At 42.2% G+C, this 26,292-nt stretch overlaps 1 protein-coding gene across 1 annotated transcript in view; it reads left to right on the top strand.

Annotated features, from left to right (window-relative positions):
- ERICH5 (glutamate rich 5) overlaps positions 1–18,232 on the top strand; it is a 95,292-nt gene extending 77,060 nt beyond the window's left edge. The window contains exons 2-4 of the mRNA XM_069731632.1: positions 3,520–3,786; positions 14,800–14,925; positions 17,855–18,232. Of these exons, the coding sequence (XP_069587733.1) occupies positions 3,520–3,786; positions 14,800–14,925; positions 17,855–17,877 (416 nt within the window). The 3' untranslated portion in view covers positions 17,878–18,232. The remainder of the gene's footprint in view (positions 1–3,519; positions 3,787–14,799; positions 14,926–17,854) is intronic.
- The last annotated feature ends 8,060 nt before the right edge of the window (positions 18,233–26,292 follow it).

Raw genomic sequence — 26,292 nt, forward strand, 5'->3', positions numbered from 1 at the left:
GCACATGAATGGGCAAATATAGTCAGAGATTCTTAAGAGAAAATTGCACAATGTGATTATTCCCACACAGACTCTTTCCATGTGAAAAAACTGAGCATCCATATCAAAGCAAAAAAAAAAACATCTGGAGAATGGGCAGCTCACTTCTTTTAACCTTTTGGCGATGAAAAGCCTGAACATGAACATCAAGTCATTTTTAGAAAGCAATCCATATACTCATTTCGTTCTCCATTGGTCCATGTTCACATCATGCCTCCGGTCAGCCGATGATTGAGCAAAACCTTGTGTGTCTGCTGATTTCATAGATAACGTGGGACATTAAACCTGCGTTGTTGGCAGCACCTCTTCCTATGTAAACTGCATACGATATGGAGATAGAACATAATTTAAACTTTAACATTTCATGGTTTTTTTTATACATTTTTATAATTTTTTAATGCTTTTTACATTTTCAGTTAGTGCCCTCAGGTACTTGTATCTGCCATCATTTGATCACATCCAATTCTGTAGTGTTGCAGTGTGTAGTGAAATTAATGATGTGCTCTGCATATTGAACATTTAGAATGTGTTCACACCACGCCTTCGCGTTGCATTTTTTTGCCACGATTTCCAAAAATCGCAATAAAAGCATGACCATTGTATTGTGTGAACATCTTCTAAAAACTGACCAGCTGCTTTTAAAGGGACCCTGTCACAAATAGCTGATGTTACGTGGATTTTGAGGAAGATCTATTTAATAATGTGCTTCAATTACTCTTTTAGGCCTCATTCTGACATCCGATTATTCCATGTACGAGAAAACTGGACACATTTTTTTGGATCACACTTTGATTGGAGTGTGGTCTTAGTGTCTCCAGTTTTCCTTGTACGTGGAGAAAAAAAAAAAAAATCGGAAAATCCTACTGTAGTCAGGTGCCATCCGAGTGTTGTACAATTTTATTTCATGGACTCGGACTTACATGGCTGATTTTGATCAGAACTGCAGATCAAAAACTGACATGTCTACACAATTTTTGGCAAACTGCGTAATAAAAAAATCACTGATACATGAATGGCCCCTTAGACTATCACAGTTACGAGTGCTGTCCGTGAAAGCCATGCATAGCACTCGTGCGCAAGAATCGGATGTCTGAATGAGCCTTATATTTGGCTACGTTCCCATAAAATGCATTTTCTTTGCAATTTTGCAAGGAGTGGAATTCACACCTGTATAAGCATGAATTGACGCACTTCGGATCTTGAACTCGCTGCTGTTGCTGGGGATATTTTTTGTGGTATGTGCATCGGCTTTCTTAAAATCACATGCACTATAAAATGCAGATTTTCCACAAATACGCAGGAAAAAAATCCACTCAATTTTGCAATAAGAGGAATTGTAGCTTAAGAAAACAATTTTCATGTGGATCTGATTTTTTGTTGCTGTGATTTTTTTAAAATTCAGCAATTTTACAGTATTTTGGGAAAATTGTTGCCAAAATGCATGGAAAATGCTTGTTTGATGAGCCCTAGGAGGTGTCTATGTTGCAGTTTTTCTTTTTGCCCATGATAGCGGTAATACAATGTACAACCTTATTGAGCCTGCTCTCCTGTGTTGTTTGAAGGCTGTCTGTCAGTAATTTGCCCTAGGCAAGCAGAGGTCCTGCAGATTATGGTAGTGTAAAACTTTTCCAAGGGCTCTGGTGGGCAAATCAGTATCAATGAATTCTCAGTCCTCGGCCCTTGCTTCTTTTTCCCTTTGCCGCCTGTGCTCATTATTGACAGTGGAGACATAGGCTTTGCATCACCTCTGTTCCCTCTGTGACGCTGGCGGGGAGAAGAGGAGCCGAGGAATAAGAGTGCACTGATACTCATGCGCCCAGCAGTGCACTTGCTAAGCTAATTTGCATTTGAGCAAAAATAAGAATTTCACAGCAGGGAAGCATTGAAAAGGGCCAAAAAAGTATCTATGGAAAGGTATTACACTACTCTCGTCTGGATCAACTGTAATCTGAGCAACCAAATATTCAATGCACAACCACGTGAAAGTGATGCACAGTTCAGTGAAATCAACAGGTTGCACATTTAATAAATGAACTTCTAGGGTCTTCAAAATAGAGCAACTTTCTGCTTTAGTTTATGCATAAGCGTCCTAAATGGCAGACCCCTATCCAATTTAGAATGTTCTGACGGTATTTTTATACAGGCGACCCACAACCCTTTAGTGTGTTGTGATAGGGAAATTTTTTAACTCCCGGGTTGCTCCACTCAAAAGGTACATCATTTACACTACGCAATTATCAAGAATGAGCGCTTCCTAGGAATGCTAGTTTCCCAATAATAAGTCAGCGTAGGTTGCTGATCAATCAGCGAACAAGAAAAACCCTCGTTCGTCTGGTGAAATCATTTTTAATCTTTGTTCTCGGCAGCACATTGTTCTGCACAAACAGGATCTGTGCTGCTGAGAACATCGGCAACTTATGCGCAAGGAAAGATCTATTACTGATTGTTCTGTGCACAATGGAAGTGTGATCTGCCTTTGTAAACATACTCGGGTGGGGTAAGCCCACCCATAGTAAACTGTGATGCTGTATCGGTATAAGGGAGGGTTTTTGTGTTGCCTAGTATTTGTTAATTGGCAGAGGCTTCCAGTTGAGCCACTGTGCACATGGGTGTCTTGTTTTGGAGCAAGAGGGGTGGGGGGAAACAGTCGGAAAATTGTATAATGAGGGCCAAGGTGCAATTTTCTGCTCTTTATCCTACTTTGTTCCTCAGTTCATTGCTCATGGTACTTGGAGCAGGGGTGTTTTTTCCTTGAATATATTGATCAGGAAGGGCTTGTCTTATTCACAAAACTAAAATCCTGGACTTCGACCTTCTGCTTTTCCAATGCATCATGGCAAGCCCCATAAGGAGAGGAGGAAGTCAGAATTGTTACATAGGGTGTGTGCATACAACAAAAAGAGTTAGAAAAGCGCCCCATAAAATGAACGATCTGCACAGCAATGTCAAAATGACACCGCTGTGCACATATTCCGTCTTATGCCACTTGTTTTAACTGCTTCAGGGTTCTGAAACCATAAAGTGGTTAAAAGAAGTGACCTGCTCATTCTTTAGGTGGCTTCTGTTCGGAAGCCACCTGCTTTCCATTCTTAGCAGTATAGAGTGAAAGACGTCGGCGGAGGAGGTGCTGCAAGAATGATGGCAAAGCCGCCAACATTTTTCTAAAGCGGCTTCACCACTCCATTATCTGAAGCCATAAAAACATATGCAGATTTTCTTGTGGAAATAGCCTAGATTTGCCCTTTGTATTTCAATTCTGTTTTGATATCTGTTACAGAAATTCACTCATAGCAAAATGATGCAAACTGAACAGATGATATCCCATCATTTCATGTCTCTCAGCTATGGGAAATTCAGTAGATAAGAGTAATGAGGCATAAAAGAGCTTAGGTGAACTATCCAGCTGACTTGGTTCATTGTAATTATTGGGTCCATTGACAAACCATATAAATGTACACTAAAGCACATATTTACTTTCAGCATCATCAGAAGTCAGTGACCAAATCATAGACGATATCGAAACTATTCCAGATCAGACAAAACTGGTTCCATTGACAGAGAATGAACCATCATCGATTGATTTTCCACCAGAAGACGAGCAAACTGAAGCTGTAGCTGCCGTAGAGTTAGATGAGGAAGAAACAACGGAGCCTGCGGCAGAAGACTGTCCACCAGCAGAGGAAGAACCTGTGCAGATGGAAGAGTCTACAGACCTGATCATGAGTCAGGACAGCTCAGTGGTTGAAGGTCAGTGACATTCTTATTACTGACATGGAGTGGCCACTTATGAAATGACTGTTGACACATTTGCCTACTTGGAATATGTTGGTTCAGTCCCGAGAGCCTAAAAGGTTGTCTCAATATTGATTTTTCAGGACAGCGCCACTCCTATAGCCTCTGGGCGTAAGGCTTTATTCACACCTCAGTATTTTCTTTGTTTTCAAAATTGTAATTTTTATTTAATTTTTTTTTTAATTTTTACAGCAACAGAAAAAAAATAGCCATTTTAAATTTGTCACTGTCAATTATAGGATGTCAACCAATCTTATTCTATAATAATACTTTAACATTCGGTAAAAATTTTTGAAGTATATAAAGAGTAAAAGCTAATGAACAAACCAACACTCAGACAAAAGGAAAAGGGGGGATATGATATGGAATGTTGTGACCTAGTTATATCCATCTCATAGAGGTCATATACCGTATATACTCAAGTATAAGTCGACCCGAGTATAAACCGAGGCACCTACTTTTGCCACGGAAAACTGGGTAAGCTTATTGCCTCGAGTATAAGCCTGGTATGCATTGTCCCCCTCATCCCTGTCCTGCTATGCGTGGCTCCCCCTGTCCTGTTCTGCTATTCGTGGCTCCCCGGTCCTGTCCTGGTATGTGGCTCCCCTCGTCCTGTCCTGGTATGTGGCTCCCCCTGTCCTGTCCTGATATGTGTGGCTCCCCCGATGCCGCACTGCTCAGCTCCCCCGGTCCGTTTGGCTCGGCTCCCCCCTTCCCATGGTTGTATGCATGGCTCACATTCCCCCCCCCCTTAATGTCATACTCACCCTTCTCGCGCCTGCATCTCCATCCCTTCATCTCTGTTGTCCAGGAGCCGGCGGCTCTCCTCTGCGGTTACGTGGTACCGCTCATTAAGGTAATGAATATGCTCTCCACGTCTATGGGAGTGGAGACATGTCCATATTCATTACCTTAATGAGCGGTACCACGTGACCGCTAAGCACATGAGAGGAGAGCTGCCAGTGCCGGGACAACGGAGATGCAGCGACGGGGGGTGAGTATGAGGTCTTCTGTTAGCTGGCGGCTGCAGCTGTCACTATACCACAGCCGCCGGCTCCTGCTGCTGCTATGCCGCTCCCCCTCCCCTGCCATCGTTCTGAACAATGACTCGTGTATAAGCCGAGGGGGGTGTTTTCAGCACAAAACATTGTGCTGAAAATCTCGGCTTATACACGAGTATATACGGTATTTAACATGGCCCAAAAGGAATTCCAATGAGACCAAACAAGGTTAAATCTCTCTACAGTATTGTAATTAAGGGCTGCCGGGTACTCAAGATTCCTGATATCCTTGATGTGAGAATATAAATCTAGTTGGGAAGGTGGAGAGGTTTGCTTCCAGATGTAGGCAATCAAACAGCGAGCTGCTGTTAACATATGTAAAAAGCAATCTAATGGATCTCTTAGATATGGACTCAGGGAAAATATTTAATAGAAAGAGCAGAGTATCTAGAGGGAATTCTACTCTGAAAACTTGCTTAGTGAGGAGTTGGACTTTCACCCAAAACTGTTTAATCAGTGGCAGTCCCAAAAAATGTGAAATATAGAACCTCTAGTCAGGTGGCACCGCCAGCCAAAGTGAGGAATAGATGGATTCATTTTATGTAAAAATTCAGTTGTTTGATACCAGAGATGAAGGATTTTGTACTGATTTTCTTTGTATGAAATACAAGATGCAGACTTGGTCCAAATATTTCTCCATTCTACCACGATCAGTGTTTAGAGAGTGTCTAGTTAGTGAACCTGTGTCTGGAGCCTGTAGAATATTGTAAATAAAAGATATTAAACCTTTTGTTGTTGAACTATTCTTGCACAGTCTCTCGAGGAGCGGTAGGAATGGAGGTCTGTAGACCGTGGAATAATGATGAGGCAAAGTGCCTGATCTTAACCCCTTACCGACATCGGACGTACTATACCGTCCGATGCCGGCTCCCCTGCTTTGATGCAGGGCTCCGCGGTGAGCCCGCATCAAAGCCGGGACATGTCAGCTGTTTTGAACAGCTGACATGTGCCCGTAATAGGCGCGGGCAGAATCGCGATCTGCCCGCACCTATTAACTAGTTAAATGCCGCTGTCAAACGCAGACAGCGGCATTTAACTACCGCTTCCAGCCGGGCGGCCGGAAATGACGTCATTGCCGACCCCCGTCACATGATCGGGGGTCGGCAATGCTTGTATATTGTAACCATAGAGGTCCTTGAGACCTCTATGGTTACTGATGATCGGTGGCTGTGAGCGCCACCCTGTGGTCGGCGCTCACAGCACACCTCCATTTCTGCTACATAGCAGCGATCAGCAGATCGCTGCTATGTAGCAGAGCCGATCGAGTTGTGCCTGCTTCTAGCCTCCCATGGAGGCTATTGAAGCATGGCAAAAGTTAAAAAAAAAGTTTAAAAAAATGTGAAAAAAATAAAAAAAACATAAAAAGTTTAAATCACCCCCCCCTTCGCCCCAATCAAAATAAATCAATAAAAAAAATATCAAATCTACGCATATTTTGTATCGCCGCGCTCAAAATCGCCCGATCTATCAATTAAAAAAAAGTATTAACCTGATCGCTAAACAGCGTAACGGGAAAAAAATTCGAAACGCCAGAATTACGTTTTTTTGGTCGCCGCGACATTGCATTAAAATGCAATAACGGGCGATCAAAAGAACGTATCTGCACCGAAATGCTATCATTAAAAATGTCATCTCGGCACGCAAAAAATAAGCCCTCAACCGACCCCAGATCATGAAAAATGGAGACGCTACGAGTATCGGAAAATGGTGCAATTTTTTTTTTTTTTTTTTAGCAAAGTTTGGAATTTTTTTTCACCACTTAGATAAAAAATAACCTAGTCATGTTAGGTGTCTATGAACTCGTACTGACCTGGAGAATCATAATGGCAGGTCATTTTTAGCATTTAGTGAACCTAGCAAAAAAAGCCAAACAAAAAACCAATGTGGGATTGCACTTTTTTTGCAATTTCACCGCACTTGGAATTTTTTTCCCATTTTCTAGTACACGACATGCTAAAACCAATGATGTCGTTCAAAAGTACAACTCGTCCCGCAAAAAATAAGCCCTCACATGGCCAAATTGACAGAAAAATAAAAAAGTTATGGCTCTGGGAAGGAGGGGAGCGAAAAACGAACACGGAAAAACGAAAAATCCCCCGGTCATGAAGGGGTTAATGTATTGTAATAATGTAAGAGAATGGAGAGATAACTTTGTTTTCAGCTCATCATCATAGGAATGTAAAATTCACGTTTTATAATTGATTATGGCAGTGAAGTTAAAGAAACCAGATTGAGTCCATACCCGTCATTGAGTGGGTTAAACTTTCAGGGAAATTCGGATGGAAAAGGAAGGAAGTGAGAGCGGAGTTCGTTGATGCCAGATTGAATTTTTTAGAGCAGACCCTCCTTATATTTCTGGTGAGCATAATTGGACCTAATTGGTCCACTGATGGGGGATTGTAAAGCCCCATTCTAGATCAGGGAGTTGGGGTGAGCTGGGGCTAACCATAACTTTTCAATCTCCGTCCCTTTCGTATAGACAGGTTTAGAAGACCACGATGCGATCGTGTGGAGGTGTGATGCCCAATAATATTGAACAATGTTAGGAGCCGCTAGACTTCCCATCTTTTTTTCAGCCTACAATACAGACTTTGGAATTCTGACGTTTTCCTGCCCTAATAAAATTTAAAGTGACTGCTTAAAAAGCACGTAAATCTCCGAGTTGGATCGATGTGGTTAACCCCTTTCTGTCATTGGACGTACTATTCCATCCATGTGGGGTGGGCCCTACTTCCCAAGGACGGAATAGTACGTCCAGCACGAGCGGCCACGCTCACGGGGGGAGCGCGTCCGATCGCGGCCGGGTGTCAGCTGCCTATCGCAGCTGACATCCGGCACTATGTGCCAGGAGCGGTCACGGACCGCCCCCGGCACATTAACCCCCGGCACACCGCGATCAAACATGATCGCGATGTGCTGGCGGTATAGGGAAGCATCGCGCAGGGAGGGGGCTCCCTGCGTGCTTCCCTGAGCCCCCCCGCAGCAACGCGATGTGATCGCGTTGCTGCGAGGGTCTCTTACCTCCTCCTTCTCCTTGCAGGCCCGGATCCAAGATGGCCGCGGCATCCGGGTCCTGCAGGGAGGGAGGTGGCTTCACAGCGCCTGCTCAGAGCAGGCACTGTGAAGCCTGCAGTGCTGGAAGTCAGATCGGTGATCTGACAGAGTGCTATGCAAACTGTCAGATCATCGATCTGTGATGTCCACCCCGAGACAAAGTAAAAAAAAAAAAATTTCCACATGTGTAAAAAAAAAATAAAAAAAATTCCTAAATAATGAAAAAAAAAAAAAAATATTATTCCCATAAATGCATTTCTTTATCTAAATAAAAAAAAAAACAATAAAAGTACAGATATTTAGTATCGCCGCGTCCGTAACGACCCCACCTATAAAACTATATCACTAGTTAACCCCTTCAGTAAACACCGTAAGAAAAAAAAAAAACGAGGCAAAAAACAACGCTTTATTATCATACCGCCGAACAAAAAGTAGAATAACACGCGATCAAAAAGACAGATGTAAATAACCATGGTACCGCTGAAAGCGTCATCTTGTCCCGCAAAAAACGAGCTGCCAAACAGCATCATCAGCAAAAAAATAAAAAAGTTATAGTCCTCAGAATAAAGCGATGCAAAAATAATTATTTTTTCTATAAAAGTTTTTATCGTATAAAAGCGCCAAAACATAAAAAAATGACATAAATGAGGTATCGCTGTAATTGTACTGACCCGAAGAATAAAACTTCTTTATCCATTTTACCAAACGCGGAATGGTATAAACGCCTCCCCCAAAAGAAATTCATGAATAGCTGGTTTTTGGTCATTCTGCCTCACAAAAATCGGAATAAAAGGCGATCAAAAAATGTCACGTGCCCGAAAATGTTACCAATAAAAACATCAACTCGTCCCGCAAAAAACAAGACCTCACATGACTCTGTGGACCAAAATATGGAAAAATTATAGCTCTCAAAATGTGGTAACGCAAAAAATATTTTTTTGCAATAAAAAGCGTCTTTCAGTGTGTGACGGCTGCCAATCATAAAAATCCCCTAAAAAACCCGCTATAAAAGTAAATCAAACTTCATCACCCCCTTAGTTTGGGAAAAACTAAAAATTTAAAAAAATGTATTTATTTCCATTCTCCCATTAGGGTTAGGGCTACAGTTAGGGTTGGGGCTAAAGTTAGGGTTAGGGTTTAGATTACATTTACAGTTGGGAATAGGGTTGGTATTAGGGTTAGGGGTGTGTCAGGGTTAGAGGTGTGGTTAGGGTTACGGTTGGGATTAGGGTTAGGGGTGTGTTTTGGATTAGGATTTCAGTTATAATTGGGGGGTTTCCACTGTTTAGACACATCAGGGGCTCTCCAAACGCGACATGGCGTCCGATCTCAATTCCAGCCAATTCTGCGCTGAAAAAGTAAAACAGTGCTCCTTCCCTTCCGAGCTCTCCCGTGTGCCCAAACAGGGGTTTACCCCAACATATGGGGTATCAGCGTACTCAGGACAAATTGGACAACAATATTTAGCGTCCAATTTCTCCTGTTACCCTTGGAAAAATACAAAACTGGGGGCTAAAAAATAATTTTTGTGGAAAAAAAATATTTTTTATTTGCGCGACTCTGCATTATAAGCTGTAGTGAAACACTTGGGGGTTCAAAGCTCTCACATCATATCTAGATGAGTTCCTTAGGGGGTCTACTTTCCAAAATTGTGTCACTTGTGGGGGGTTTCTACTGTTTATGTACATTAGGGGCACTGCAAACGCAATGTGACGCCTGCAGACCATTCCATCTAAGTTTCCACTAAATCAATCAGTGGGAGATAAATATTGGCCTCTGGGCTTGTGTGCCACTCCTGACTCCTGTGTGTGCCCTCCCATGTGCCCAAACGGTGGTTCCCCCCCACATATGGGGTATCAGCGTACTCAGGACAAATTGTACAACAACTTTTGGGGTCCAATTCTCTTACCCTTGGGAAAATAAAAAATTGGGGGCGAAAAGATAATTTTTGTGAAAAAAACGATTTTTTATTTTTACGGTTCTGCATTATAAACTTCTGTGAAGCACTTGGTGGGTCAAAGTGCTCACCACACCTCTAGATAAATTCCTTAGGGGGTCTACTTTCCAAAATGGTGTCACTTGTGGGGGGTTTCAATGTTTAAGCACATCAGTGGCTCTCCAAACGCAACATGGCGTCCCATCTCAATTCCAGTCAATTTTGCATTGAAAAGTCAAATGGCGCTCCTTTGCTTCCGAGCTCTGTCATGCGCCCAAACAGTGGTTTACCCCCACATGTCGGGTATCGGCGTACTCAGGACAAATTGTACAACGACGATTGGGGTCCATTTTCTCCTGTTACCCTTGGTAAAATAAAACAAATTGGAGCTGAAGTAATTTTTTTGTGAAAAAAAGTTAAATGTTCATTTTTATTTAAACATTCCAAAAATTCCTGTGAAACACCTGAAGGGTTAATAAACTTCTTGAATGTGGTTTTGAGCACCTTGAGGGGTGCAGTTTTTAGAATGGTGTCACACTTGGGTATTTTCTATCATATAGACCCCTCAAAATGACTTCAAATGAGATGTGGTCCCTAAAAAAAAATGGTGTTGTAAAAATGAGAAATTGCTGGTCAACTTTTAACCCTTATAACTCCCTAACAAAAAAAATTTTGGTTCCAAAATTGTGCTGATGTAAAGTAGACATGTGGGAAATGTTACTTATTAAGTATTTTGTGTGACATATCTCTGTGATTTAATTGCATAAAAATTCAAAGTTGGAAAATTGCGAAATTTTCTAAATTTTCGCCAAATTTCCATTTTTTTCCACAAATAAACGCAGGTAATATCATAGAAATTTTACCACTATCATGAAGTACAATATGTCTCGAGAAAACAATGTCAGAATCCCCGGGATCCGTTGAAGCGTTCCAGAGTTATAACCTCATAAAGGGACAGTGGTCAGAATTGTAAAAATTGGCCCGGTCCATAATGTGCAAACCACCCTTGGGGGTAAAGGGGTTAAAGTCTCAAAAAGAAAAAAAAAGTTTTGGGAGGATAGTCTTTTTTTATTGCTGAAATGCGTCCAAATAGTGAGAGATGGAGTGATTTCCATTTCGTCATTAGGGATCACATTCCTTTATATAGTGAAAGGACACAAATCGGTATATTTGATCAGTATTTCATCAGTATTTGTTTGCCAAAGGCAGCCATGTCTCCAAAACACAGAACAAGTGTCAATCTTTCAATGATAATTTTTCTCTTCTCCTGGTTTTGGCATCCAAACACTGATGCAAAATGCTGACATGTGAATAAGCCCTAAGAGATGGTTTCTATCAGCAGCATGATCACACCTCTCGCCTGAATTGTGTGCGCTCCAATGGTGCAAGCAGAGGCAGCTTTACCACTGCAGCTTTGGAGGTGAAGAGTTGGTTTGAAGTTGGCCAGGATTGGGAACTAACTGCAGTCCAGCAATCCTGTCCAGCTTCAGAGCAGCACTTACAAGCTCTGTTGCAAATAGCTTGTAAGTACTGGACATGTTCATCCATTTGTCATACATTGCAGCATTGGTTGGTGAACATGGCAACAAGCAGTTAAAAAATAAAAAATCACTTTGCAATAATTCCTTCCTTCCCACACTCGGTAAGGTAGCTTTTGTTGCATTCCCACTTCATATATCTTGATAATTTTTCAAATAAAAGTTATATTTTATTGCACCTATTTGACCGCAATTTTTATTTTATATCTCAAATTCTATAATCATTTACCCCGAATTTTATGTCAAGCTCCCTTGTCTTTCTTGAGGAATCAACCCCTTAATGACCGCCGATTAAGGGTACTTAAACCACAGCGTCGCTTTTTAAGGTTATAGCGCCCCCCCCAAATTTCTCTGGGGTCTTGGCTGCTGGCGTAGCTGAGACCCCAGAGAACATGGTTCAGGTCGGTTTTTACCGACCCCGGTGTTGATTGCCGTTATTAATGGTATAATGGCAACCACAAAAAGAAAGAAGTCTGACTTTCCATTTAATTTCTCTCTCCTCTGTGATCGCACATCAGAGGAGATAGAAATAGGGTCCCCAATCACCCCCCCCTGTACCTCTGGAGTCCCTGCCGTCCCCCGCGATGTCCCCTGGGCCGCCGTAGTCTTCTTTCGGGAGAAAATGGCAGGTGCATGCGCCTGCTGAGATCTGCCAGCCAGCACCCGGCAACAATAGAAATTTTTCCTATTGGTTCATTTTGATCACTGTGATAGACCCTATCACAGTGATCAAAATAAAAAAATAGTAGCTAAAAACCCCTTTTATTACCCCCTTAGTTATGGAAAAATAATAAAATAAAAAATATATATTTCCATTCTTCCATTAGGGTTAGAGTTGGGGTAAAGTGAATTGGGCTAAAGTGAGTTGAGCTAAAGCGAGCTGGGCTAAAGTGAGTTGGGATAAAGTTAGGGTTAGTGTTAGGGCTAGGTTGGGATTAGGGATAGAGGTGTGTTGGGGTTAGGGTTGTGATTAGGGTAATGGTTAGGGTTGGGATTAAGTTTAGGGGTGTGTTGGGTTAATGTTGGGGTTAGAATTGGGGGATTTCCACTGATTAGGTACATCAGGGGGTCTCCAAACACGACATGGCGCCACCATTGATTCCAGCCAATTTTGCGTTCAAAAAGTCAAACTGTGTTCCCTCCCTTCTGAGCTCTGCCATGCACCCAAACAGTGGTTTACCCCGACATATGGGGTATCGGCTTATTCAGGACAAATTGCACAACAACTTTTGTGTGTCTAATTTCTCCCGTTACCCTTGGAAAAATAAAAAATTTGGGGCGGAAAGATCATTTTTGTGGAAAAAAAAATATGATTTTTTATTTTCATGGCTCTTTATAAAATGTGAAGCACTTGGTGGTTCAAAATGCTCACCACACATCTTCCTTGGGGGGGGGTCTAGTTTCCAAAATAGTGTCACTTGTGGGGGGGTTTCCACTGTTCAGGTACATCAGGGGCATCCGATCTCAATTCCAGCCAATTCTGTGTTGAAAAAGTCAAACGGCGCTCCTTCCCTTCCAAGCTCTGCCGTGCGCAGGTATCGACGTATTCAGGAGAAATTTCACAACAACTTTTGTGATTCATTTTCTCTTTTTACACTTGTGAGAATAAAAAAAATTGGTTCGGAAGTAAAATGTTTGTGAAAAAAAGTTAAATGTTCATTTTTTCCTTCAACATTGCTTCAGTTCCTGTGAAGCACATAAAGGGTTAATAAACTTCTTGAATGTGGTTTTAAGCACATTGAGGGGTGCAGTTTTTAGAATGGTGTCACTTTTGGGCATTTTCTGTCATGTACACCCCTCAAAGTGACTTCAAATGTGATGTGGTCCCTAAGAAAAAAATGGTGTTGTAAAAATGAGAAATCGCTGGTCAACTTTTAACCCTTATAACTCCCTAACAAAAAAATATTTGGTTTTCAAAATTGTGCTGATGTAAAGTAGACATGTGGAAAATGTTATTTATTAAGCATTTTGTGTGACATATATGTCTGATTTAAGGGCATAAAAATTGAAATTTTGAAAATTTCAATTTTTTTTTGCCATATTTCCGTTTTTTCATAAATAAACCCAAGTCATATTGAAGTGGGATACTTTGAAGGGTTCCAGAGTCATAACCACATAAAGTGACTGTGATCAGAATTGTAAAAATTGGCCTGGTCAGTAAGTACCAAATTGGCTCTGTCACTAAGGGGTTAAGCATCAGTACAAACCAAGTTTATTTGGGCAAGCAAACCTCTTCTTAGATGAATTATATTACATTGCTCCAAATATTCAGAGGATATAGCGCTGCCCGACTTCAGATCTTTCTATATTGCCTCCCACCTGTCTAGGATATTGGATTGGGGTAGAAATGGCCCCGGAAAAGTAAATATCCCTCTCATATCGGCCCCCTGGTTGGGCTCTACTTTGGTCAAAGTGCTTAAGACACATCCCACAATTGGGGATACTCTGGCTTGCTGTTCCTTACCTGTAGTGCGTTACCACATCATACCGCAATACTTTTCCATGTTTCCCATTTTGGGCAATCCACTTTTTCCCCCGGGTCGACGATAGTGTTTTCCGAGTTTGGATAAATAGGGGCCATTTCAGAGTTTGTCATTTTGGAGCAGGACACCCCCGCCTTCAAAGGATCATCTCCTTGGAATTCCTTCACTATCCAACCTACATGCATGGAGAGTAGGTCGACCATTTAATTTTTTCAGTCAATCCATCCTAGAGCCTGCTTTAGTAGTGAGAACGACTTCGAGACAGATTGCTCAATTGCAGGATCACTGATGCACACCTTGTCATCTTAAGACTCCTTACTCATTAACCCACCAGACCCAGTGTGAAGGGGATTTAGGCCTCAATAGAGGCATCTCCTAAAGCATCGAGTTCTCATTTCCATGAGGCTAATTATAAATTGCTGTCTTGATGGTGTAGAGTTCCATCTCAACTATATTCAATTTTCCCTGACATGAGTCCCATGTGTTGGAGATGTGGCAGTGAGGAAGGGAATCTTTTATACATTTTTAGTCATGCAAACTAATTGAACTTTGACCCAAAAAGGAGTAAATCGGTGATACGAATGTTCCCTGATCTCATGACTGACCTGACTGCGGCTCTTGTCCTTCTCCATCATTGGGACATCGCGCTAAAAACATACAGTCATACTATTAGGTGGCCATGGCTCCAGCATATTTTACCTTCCGTATTGCAGCTACGATTTACAGTTTAATTGATGAACTCAGATCTCATAGGCTTCGGTTAGTTGGCCTGTTCGAGGTCGGCCGGCCAGTGCAGCCATATCGTAACCATCTGATAGATCTTGTAATGATACTGTACATGACCGGCATTAGTAGGCAAAGGTCTAACGCCATATATCCATGGTGACTGTGTCCAGGTGAGATAGAAGAAGCTGTGGAAGCCAAGATGCAAGAAGAGGCTGTGAGTGAGGGGCCCGAGACAAAAGAGGATGAAACAGGACACCCAGTGGATGAGGTGGAACCAGAGATGGGTACAATGATAGGTGAGTGAATGTCCTCTTTGTTACACTGGTGAGACAAACATTTCTGTCCACGTAATGAGAAGATCCGTCATTGCTGCTCTTCTGTTACTTTGCTTGGCTCACTAGTTATGTAAGGAGATACTCCAACTTTACACATGTCGCATGTGTGCAAAACTGGTGTGTTTGTCAGTCAATTACTATTGTATTGTCAATAGGATTGTACCTGTATGCCACTCATCCGTATATTGCATTTTTTTTTTCCTTTGTAAATCACCCTTGTCATGGCGGGGAAGAAAAGCTGCTTAAATTACATACAGGTCAGACCTGTTGTAAAGTCTTTTACCAGTTCAACACTGAAATGCATCCATAGTACATACCCTAAAGATCACTGATGTACTGACTGTGCGAGTCATCAGGGTAGTAAAAAAAAAAAAAGCAAAGCCCTTGGGTCCAATTATAACATTTGCATCTTTTTTTTGTCCAGTTTTTGGTGTTTTTGCCTCTGTGCATTTCAATTGTGCCTTATTCTTTTAATTTGTACCTTTTTTAAAATCTATTTTACATGTTCACCCGTTGGTTTTTTTTTTATGTTAGCCATTGGGAGTGTGGTTTGCGATTTCCAAAATTCTTCAGCTTATTCATCAATTGCGAGGTTTTAAAAAAGCGAAAAAATATTATTATTGTGCACATATACTATAGTACACCCATGGAGGTATTTTTGGTATGGCTTGAATTTTTCCTAAAATATAATAACATTTTAGTAGACCATGCAACTTTTTGCGTTATAAAGTAGCAAAAAAAAGTTAAAAAAAATAGTTTTGATTTTGCACAAAATTCATGAACCGCGTGCACAATTTTGAATAATTTGGCACAAAAAATGGTCAATGAATACCACAAAACAAAAAAGAAAAGTGACCTAAAAAAAAGCACAAATGATGAATTATTCACTTATTTTCCCCGTCCAGGAATAAGACATAGAATAGCTAAAGAAAATGTCATGATAAATAACTAAATACATTTCATTAGCAAATCACTTTTTGTCTAATGAGGTAATTGCTACATCAAAATGGCTGCTGTCTTGTTACACTAACAGAAACATGACCTACAATGTTAGTCAGATGACTGTTAGCATGTGCAGTAAGGACAGGGTGGGCAGCAGTGTGAGCAGCCTCTCCTTACCCCATCACTCCTGGTATCTCTAGTATTAAATCACATAGAATGGTGGACTACAGTGTGAACAGTCGCTGCTTACCTCAGCACCCCTGGTATCTCTAGTGTTAGATCATATATATAAGGTGGATAGCAATGTGAGCAGTCTCTTACCTCAGCACTCCTGGTAACTCCAGTATTAGACCAGATAGACAAGGTGGACAGCAGTATGAGCAGTCTCTTACCTCAGCACTCCTGGTAACTCCAGTATTAGACCAGATAGATAAGGTGGACAGCAATGTAAGCCGCCTCTTCTTACCTCAGCATCCCTGCTATCTCCAGTATTTGATCATATAGACAAGATGGACAGCAGTGTGAGCAGCCTCTTCTTACCTCAGCATCCCTGCCATCTCCAGTATTAGATCATATAGACAAGATGGACAGCAGTGTGAGCAGCCTCTTCTTACCTCAGCATCCCTGCCATCTCCAGTATTAGATCATATAGACAGAGAGGACAGCAGTGTGAGCAGCCTCTTCTTACCTCAGCATCCCTGCTATCTCCAGTATTAGATCATATAGACAGAGAGGACAGCAGTGTGAGCAGCCTCTTCTTACCTCAGCATCCCTGCTATCTCCAGTATTTGATCATATAGACAAGATGGACAGCAGTGTGAGCAGCCTCTTCTTACCTCAGCATCCCTGCTATCTCCAGTATTAGATCATATAGACAGAGAGGACAGCAGTGTGAGCAGCCTCTTCTTACCTCAGCATCCCTGCTATCTCCAGTATTTGATCATATAGACAAGATGGACAGCAGTGTGAGCAGCCTCTTCTTACCTCAGCATCCCTGCTATCTCCAGTACTTGATCAGACCGGGTGGACAGCATTGTAAGCAGCATCTTCTTACCTCAGCACTCCTAGCATTTCCAGTATTAAATCAAAATATCCACTGGGAATATTCCTAATGTTTATGCTCAAAGGGTCCTGTCTAGTGATGCTCGTTACTCGAGTTTCTCCGAGCATGCTTAGGTGGTCTCCAAGTATTTCAGCGTGCTCGGAGATTTAGTTTGTCGACACAGCTGCATGTGGCTGCTGGACATCCTGAATACATGTGAGGATTCCCTATCAAACGGGCAATCCTCACATGTAACATGTATTCAAGTTGTCTAGCAGCCGCAAATCATGCAGCTGTGTCGACATAAACTAAATCTCCGAGCACGCTGAAATACTCGGAGACCACTCGAGCATGCTCACTCATCACTAGTCCTGTCCTATTAACATTTTAGTTAGTGTAACACAACAATGGCCATTTTAGTTTTAGGTTTAAACACGGATGTGAAAAACCAGTACTGGTGCCATTGCTGTTCTCCATCAGTTTGTCATCTGTGTATCCATTTTTACCATGTGTGCTTTTCACGGATGGATCAATAAATAAAAAAAATGACAAAGCTTCTCCTACACTTTGCAATGTTAAACACGTACAGTTCATGGATGCCTCCCCTGTTTTTCACGGACCCATGGGCTTTTATTGGTCCTTGTCCTCCGTGCTGCCATAAAAACACAGACGGGACACCTTGTTTTTTGCACGGACATGTGAGCAGCCTCCTAGATTATAATGTGTGTGATATCCGTGAAAAAAATGGATGCTACACGTACTGGAAACATGGACCTGTGAAGGAGGCCTAACATAAGTAATATATTTCTGAAAAGTTTAGCAATATCACAATGGCGCTCAGCTACTAGGTAATGAATAGTAGCGATATCATTGAGAATGAGAAAACTATTTTTTTTTTTTTTGCAGATACAGCTGGTGTAGAAGAATAAGTGCATTCTGAAACCTTCATAATCTGGACTTTTTGTTTGTACTGTTGCTGTAGAATTTCTGGAGCTTCTTTAGATGTTTAAGTGAGAGATAAGCCCATCAGAACTCATATCACATTGCCAAGACTTCAGCACGTAGTGACAATCTTCTGTGACAACAGTTTGTGCCTTATATATAAACTCGATCGGTGGAGTTACTGAACTTTCTTTGCCTGATCTCAATGTTCTATGTGATATCAAGAAATAAGAAACCGCAAGATGAGGGAAATGTCGCCACCTTGTGGTCTGAAAGAGTAATGGTCACACCATATTATGTAACAGCAGTTGTCATTTTCCTGCATTAAATGATGTAGACATTACTTATAAAATGTCATGTTTTCTGTTTCACATTGAATGGTTTCCAGTATTGATTTTAAAGTTGATCATATTCATTTGAGGAAGGTCCTTTCTGTTCCCAATGATTTTGCCCCAGTGGCACAAAGCAAGGTCCATAAAGTCATGGTTGGGTAAGTTTAGTGTGGTAGAACATCGCTGACTGCACAGAGCTCCGACCTCAGCCCCATCCAACACCTTTGGGATGAACTAGCCAAGAGATTACGAGCCGGGTCTTCTCCTCCAACATCATCACAAATGCTTTTCTGGATGAATGAGGCAAAACCTCCCACAGACACCTCCAAAATCTTGTAGAAAACCTTCCCAGAAGAATGTCAGCTGTAAAGTGGTGAACAGACTCCATGTCAGTGCCTATGATGTAGGATGGGATGTCATAAAAGCACATGTAGGTAAATCTGTTGGTGTCCAAAAGAGGGCAAGCTGATCTTCCCGCTTTCAGCCCGATGCACACTATGTATTGGTACATGATGAAGGGGACTGGGGGTCTGTGCATTAGCCATAGCATAAAGAGGTCAAATAGACAGCCGGTCTCCTTCATTAGATACAGACACATGAAGCGGTGGGAGGACGGACCCCAGCCTGTGTCTGCACAACCATGGAAGTGGAGGTGCTGGCACTGTGGTTATTTGGTTGTATATAGTGGAGTGTGACAGACAGGCAGTGACAACAGGAAAGTTCAAAACCAAGGTCTTTTAACCCCTTCATGACCGTGGGATTTTTTTGTTTTTCCGTGTTCGTTTTTCGCTCCCCTCCTTCCCAGAGCCATAACTTTCTTATTTTTCCGTCAATTTGGCCATGTGAGGGCTTATTTTTTTGCGGGACGAGTTGTACTTTTGAACGACATCATTGGTTTTAGCATGTCGTGTACTAGAAAACGGGAAAAAAATTCCAAGTGCGGTGAAATTGCAAAAAAAAGTGCAGTCCCACACTTGTTTTTTGTTTGGCTTTTTTGCTAGGTTCACTAAATGCTAAAACTGACCTGCCATTATGATTCTCCAGGTCAGTACGAGTTCATAGACACCTAACATGACTAGGTTATTTTTTACCTAAGTGGTGAAAAAAAATTCCAAACTTTGCTAAAAAAAAAAATTGCGCCATTTTCCGATACCTGTAGCGTCTCCATTTTTCATGATCTGGGGTCGGTTGAGGGCTTATTTTTTGCGTGCCGAGATGACGTTTTTAATGATAGCATTTCGGTGCAGATACGTTCTTTTGATCGCCCGTTATTGCATTTTAATACAATGTCGCGGCGACCAAAAAACGTAATTCTGGCGTTTCGAATTTTTTTCCCGCTACGCTGTTTAGCGATCAGGTTAATGCTTTTTTTAGTTGATAGATCGGGCGATTCTGAGCGCGGCGATACCAAATATGCGTAGATTTTATATTTTTTTTATTGATTTATTTTGATTGGGGCGAAAGGGGGGTGATTTAAACTTTCATATTTTTTTTTTATTTTAACATTTTTTTTTTCAACTTTTTTTTTTTTTTACTTTTGCCATGCTTCAATAGCCTCCATGGGAGGCTAGAAGCAGGCACAACCCGATCGCCTCTGCTACATAGCAGCGATCTGCTGATCGCTGCTAAGTAGCAGAAATGGAGGTGTGCTGTGAGCGCCGACCACAGGGTGGCGCTCACAGCTACCGGCGATCAGTAACCATAGAGGTCTCAAGGACCTCTATGGTTACAATGGAGACGCATCGCCGACCCCCGATCATGTGACTGGGGACAGCGATGACGTCATTTCCAGCCGCCCGGCCGGAAGCGGTAGTCAAATGCCGCTGTCTGTGTTTGACAGCGGCATTTAACTAGTTAATAGGTGCGGGCAGATCGCGATTCTGCCCGCGCCTATTGCGGGCACATGTCAGCTGTTCAAAACAGCTGACATGTCCCGGCTTTGGTGCGGGCTCACCGCGGAGCCCTGCATCAAAGCAGGGGAGCCGACATCGGATGGTATAGTACGTCCGATGTCGGTACGGGGTTAATGTTCAAAGAAAACTTACAACTGGAACTCAAAGACATCGTCTGGATCGCAGCTGGGAAAAATGAGACCGGTTGCCGTGGGCGACTGCACCACCGTATATGCTCAGGGGTACCAGGCCTTTTGGCTCAGTGTTGCTTCATACAGGCTGAGCGCTGCAGATTCTCCTGCTCTGCATGCTTGTAAACCAAATCTGATACTCCACCCTTTGCTGCGGGGCTTTTACAAAGAACCTGTGGCCATAGGCCACTTGTAAGACCTGGCTGGGAGGAAATGAATCGCCCCACTACCTTCCTGTAGTCAGTTTTCAAAAACAGCCCATACCGAGTTTTCTTAAATCTGCCTTGGGAAAATAGCTTGCCGAAGACAAAACTTTTATTTTGACCTGCAATCACAGCTGTACCTGTGACTGCAATCCACTCCAGCGGTCTTAATACCCTTCTATGGGCATCCTGGGGGACACATAGCGACCCTCGCATATAATACCAGTCATTGCCTCACATACGACATTAGCCTGGGTAGATCGGAATAGACAGATGATGTGTGTTCCTATGACTGTATACGTATTATAACTCGTCATTATAGATGCACAATGTCCAACATATCAATACCACATCACAGAGTTTCCCTGAACCAGTTACTGTTACCTTTACTGTTCTCACCCTCCCCTCAACCCCATTTTTCTAATCTGATGTGTCCTGTTGTGTTAATACCAGAGGGGTGCTTCTCCCAATTCAAGTGATTCTGAGCATTCGTGATACTACGTGCTTCCTGTTAGGGGTAAAGTAGGTTGGTAAAACTTGTATGCAATATGAAAAAGATCAGAAATTTTACAAAAGTGGTAAATTGTTGTTTTCCAACTTCGATTTCTCTTATAGCTACATTACATCAGCACCAGTTTTGCTACACCCTTTTATTTTGTTAGGAATAGTGATGAGCGAATATACTCGTTACTCGAGATTTCCCGAGCACACTCGGGTAATCTCTGAGTATTTTTTAGTGCTCGGAGATTTAGTTTTTATTGCCGCAGCTGAATGATTTACATCTGTTAGCCAGCATAAGTACATGTGGGGGTTGCCTGGTTGCTAGGGAATCCCCACATGTAATCAAGCTGGCTAGTAGCTGTAAATCATTCAGCTGAGGGGAGATAAACTAAATCTCCGAGCACTAAAAAATACTCGGAGGTCACCCAAGCGTGCTCGGGAAATCTCAAGTAACGAGTATATTCGACTAGTTAGGATATTAGAAGGGTTAAAAGTTTAGCAACAATTTTTCAAATTTTTGCAGGTGATCTGTTACCAGGATTGTGTTTCCTAATCTTAAAGACAGCATAATGTAGGTGCAGAGATCCTAATTCCAGCGATGTAGTGTAATTTTGAGAAAACTTTTTTTTGTTTTAGCAGCAGGAGATTCATTAGAGGACTAGTAAACATGCTGCCAGGCAGTCCTCCATATTCGTGTGCTCAGTGTAACAGCAACCCCATCCCTGATTGGCAGCTTTCTGACAATCAGTGGTGTGGGCAGGGTTACACAGCGCTTGGCAATCAGAGAACTGCTAGATCTGAAGCATAGAAAACTGATTTTTATGAAAATGACAACAAGCAGCCCAGTAACTGCTTTATCGTTGAAATCAGGGTCTCTGCCCTCTGATTATGGGTCAAAAACCTGGTGACAAATTCCCTTTAGAGGGAACCTGTCAGCAGGATTGTGCCGAGTAACCTACTGACAGTGTCAAGTCGGCGCTGTTATACTGATTAAAATTGATACCTGGTGATGAAATCCATCTTGTGGCTGTGGTGTAATCTTTATTTTTAGTTTTGCATTAGAGATTCTCGTGCTCCGGGGCGGCCTGTGGGGGTCTTCATGTGGTGCTCTGCTTAGCAATTCATACTGATGGCTTATGGTGGGTCACTGATCCGTTTTTGGAGAAAAAAAAAAAATCACATTCAGCAGACAGGCAGCGGTGCCTTGGCTGCAGCATGATCCCATCTATAATATGCATTAAGTTGTTTTACTTAGTCATATACATTTATTGTGGGGAAAAAAAAAATATCTCAAAATAGCGCCGGCCACGCCCGTGCAGTAGCATCTATTGGATAGCCGGCTTCTGCCTGCTGAATGTCATTTTTTTTTTTTCAATACACATAATATTCAGTATGTAAAATAGAGGGCAGATCAGTGAGGGATCAGCGACCTGTCAGAAACCATACTGATGAATACCTAAGCAGAGCACCACATGAAGACCCCCACAGGCCGCCCCGGAGCACGGGCATATCATTAACTAAAATTGAAAATAAAATTTAAACAAGAATCACAAGACTGATTTCTTCACCCAGATATCACTGTAATCAGAATAACGGCGCCGACCTGACACTGTGTGTAGGTTACTGTGCACAATCCTGCCCACAGGTTCCCTTTAACAAAATTTACCAAATCTATTTTTCTTTTTTCCAAACCAATTACAATTTTAAGTCACTTTGATGGGCCTACATGTTAGAAAACTCCCAAAATATTGTTTAACCCCTATCTGACCTCGGACGGGATAGTACGTACGAGGTCAGAAGCCCCGCTTTGATGCAGGGCTCCGCGGTGAGCCCGCACCAAAGCCGGGACATGTCAGCTGTTTTGAACAGCTGACATGTGCCCGTAATAGGCGCGGGCAGAATCGCGATCTGCCCGCATCTATTAACTAGTTAAATGCCGCTGTCAAACGCAGACAGCGGCATTTAACTACCGCATCCGGCCGGAAATGACGGCATCGCCGACCCCCGTCACATGATCGGAGGTCGTCGATGCTTCTCCATTGTAACCATAGAGGTCCTTGAGACCTCTATGGTTACTGATCGCCGGTATCTGTGAGCGCCACCCTGTGGTCGGCGCTCACAGCACACCTGATTTTCTGCTACATAGCAGCGAACATAAGATCGCTGCTATGTAGCAGAGGCGATCGCGTTGTGCCTGCTTCTAGCCTCCCATGGAGGATATTGAAGCATGGCAAAAGTAAAAAAAAAAATGTGAAAAAAAAAAAATATATAAGTTTAACCCCTTTCTGCCAGCTGACGGAATAGTACGTCAGCTGGCAGATCCCCTGCTTTGAGGTGGGCTCCGGCGGTGAGCCCACCTCAAAGCCGCGACATGTCAGCTGTTTTGTACAGCTGACATGTGCGCGCAATGAGCGCGAGCGGAATCGCGATCCGCCCGCGCTCATTAACTAGTTAAATGCCGCCGTCAAGCGCTGACAGCGGCATTTAACTAGCGCTCCCGGCCGCGCGGCCGGTATTGCTCGCACTACTGACCCCCGTCACATGATCAGGGGTCAGCAGTGCATCGCCATAACAACCAGAGGTCTCCTTGAGACCTCTATGGTTGTTGATGGCCGATTGCTTTGAGCGCCACCCTGTGGTCGGCGTTCAAAGCAACCCTGCATTTCTGCTACATAGAGGTGATCTGTACTTCACCTCTATGTAGCAGAGCCGATCGAGTTATGCATGCTTTTAGCCTCCCATGGAGGCTATTGAAGCATGCTAAAATTAAAAAAAAAAAGTGATTAAAAATATAAAAAAAATTAAAAATATATAAAAGTTCAAATCACCCCCCTTTCGCCCCAATCAAAATAAAACAATTAAAAAAAAATCAAACATACACATATTTGGTATCGCCGCGTTCAGAATCGCCCGATCTATCAATAAAAACAAAGGATTAACCTGACCGCTAAATGACGTAGCGAGAAAAAAAATCAAAACGCCAAAATTACGTTTTTTTGGTCGCCGCAACATTGCATTAAAATGCAATAACGGGCGATCAAAAGAACGTATCTACACCAAAATGGTATCATTAAAAACGCCAGCTCGGCACGCAAAAAATAAGCCCTCACCTGACCCCAGATCACGAAAATTGGAGACGCTACGGGTATCGGAAAATCGCGCAATTTTTTTTTTTTTTTTTTTAGCAAAATTTGGAAATTTTTTTCACCACTTAGATAAAAAATAACCTAGAAATGTTTGGTGTCTATGAACTCGTAATGACCTGGAGAATCATAATGGCAGGTTAGTTTTAGCATTTAGTGAACCTAGCAAAAAAGCCAAACAAAAAACAAGTGTGAGATTGCACTTTTTTTGCAATTTCATCACACTTGGAATTTTTTTCCCGTTTTCTGTTACATGGCATGGTAAAATCAATGGTATCGTTCAAAAGTACATCTCGTCCCGCAAAAAATAAGCCCTCACATGGCCATATTGACGGAAAAATAAAAAAGTTATGGCTCTGGGAAGGAGGGGAGCAAAAAACGAAAATGAAAAAGCGGAAAAAGCTCCGGGGGTGAAGGGGTTAAATCACCCCCCTTTCGCCCCAATCAAAATAAATCAATTAAAAAAAATCAAATCTACACATATTTGGTATCACCGCGTTCAGAATTAATCTATCAATTAAAAAAAAGCATTAACCTGATCGCTAAACGGCGTAGCGAGAAAAAAATTCGAAACACCAGAATTACGTTTTTTTGGTCGCCACGCCATTGCATTAAAATGCAATAACGGGCGATCAAAAGAACGTATCTGCACCAAAATGCTATCATTAAAAACGTCATCTCGGCACGCAAAAAATAAGCCCTCAACCGACCCCAGATCATAAAAAATGGAGACGCTACGAGTATCGGAAAATGGCTCACATTTTTTTTTTTTTTAGCAAAGTTTGGAATTTCTTTTCACCACTTAGGTAAAAAATAACCTAGTCATGTTTGGTGTCTATGAACTCGTACTGACCTGGAGAATCATAATGGCAGGTCAGTTTTAGCATTTAGTGAACCTAGCAAAAAAGCCAAACAACAAAACAAGTGTGGGATTGCACTTTTTTTTGCAATTTCACTGCACTTGGAATTTTTTTTCCTGTTTTCTAGTACACGACATGCTAAAACCAATGGTGTCGTTCAAAAGTACAACTCGTCCCGCAGAAAATAAGCCCTCACATGGCCAAATTGACGGAAAAATAAAAAAGTTATGGCTCTGGGAAGGAGGGGAGTGAAAAACGAACACGGAAAAATGAAAAATCCCAAGGTCATGAAGGGGTTAAAGAGTGCACTCCTTGGACTATTCACAATTGTACATATTAAGTTTGTTAACCCTTCTGGCGCTTCACAGAAATAATTGCAAAGTGTAATAGAAATTTAAAAAAAAAAAAATTTCCACTAAAATGTTTTTTTTTTTTTTTCTTTCCATTTTCACAAGCTGGGATGAGAGAATGAACTGAAAAATGTGTTTAAAGGGAACCTGTCACCTGAATTTGGCGGGACTTGTTTTGGGTCATATGGGCGGAGTTTTCGGTGTTTGATTCACCCTTTCCTTACCCGCTGGCTGCATGCTGGCCGAAATATTGGATTGAAGTTCATTCTCTGTCCTCCGTAGTACACAAGATTGCCTTGCGCAGGCGTGTACTACGGAGGACAGAGAATGAACTTCAATCCAACATTGCGGCCAGCATGCAGCCAGCGGGTAAGGAAAGGGTGAATCAAACACCGAAAACTCCGCCCATATGACCCAAAACAAGTCCCGCCAAATTCAGGTGACAGGTTCCCTTTAAGCAATTTCTGTTGACCGCACTCCGATATGAGGTCAGAAACTACTGACGGGACAGAAGGAAAGGAGTGCTATTTGAGCATAAATTTGGCTGGAACAGACTGCAGACGTCACGTCACATTGGCAGAGCCCCCCAGATGCCGATACAACAGACATCCCACAAATGACCCCATATTGAAAACTATACCCGTTTATTTAATTAATCTTGTGGTGTAGTGATCATTTTTGAAGCTACAGGAGCTTTTCATGAAAGTCTATAACATCGGGATGTGAAAATGAAATTTTTTCCCCATGTCAATATTTCAACCCAAAATTTTTCTTTTTTTTACAAAGGTCACAGTAGAGAATAGAGCACACAATTTGATTTCTCCTGAGTACAGCGATACCCCATATTTTGGCACCCGAAAGGGATCCAAACCGAAGGAGCGCTTTTTGGATCTTAAGTTTGTGTCCAGTAGAAAAGCAGCTTTCCCCTGT

This window comes from Ranitomeya imitator, chromosome 6 (genome assembly GCF_032444005.1).
Source record: "Ranitomeya imitator isolate aRanImi1 chromosome 6, aRanImi1.pri, whole genome shotgun sequence".
Classification (NCBI taxonomy): domain Eukaryota; kingdom Metazoa; phylum Chordata; class Amphibia; order Anura; family Dendrobatidae; genus Ranitomeya; species Ranitomeya imitator.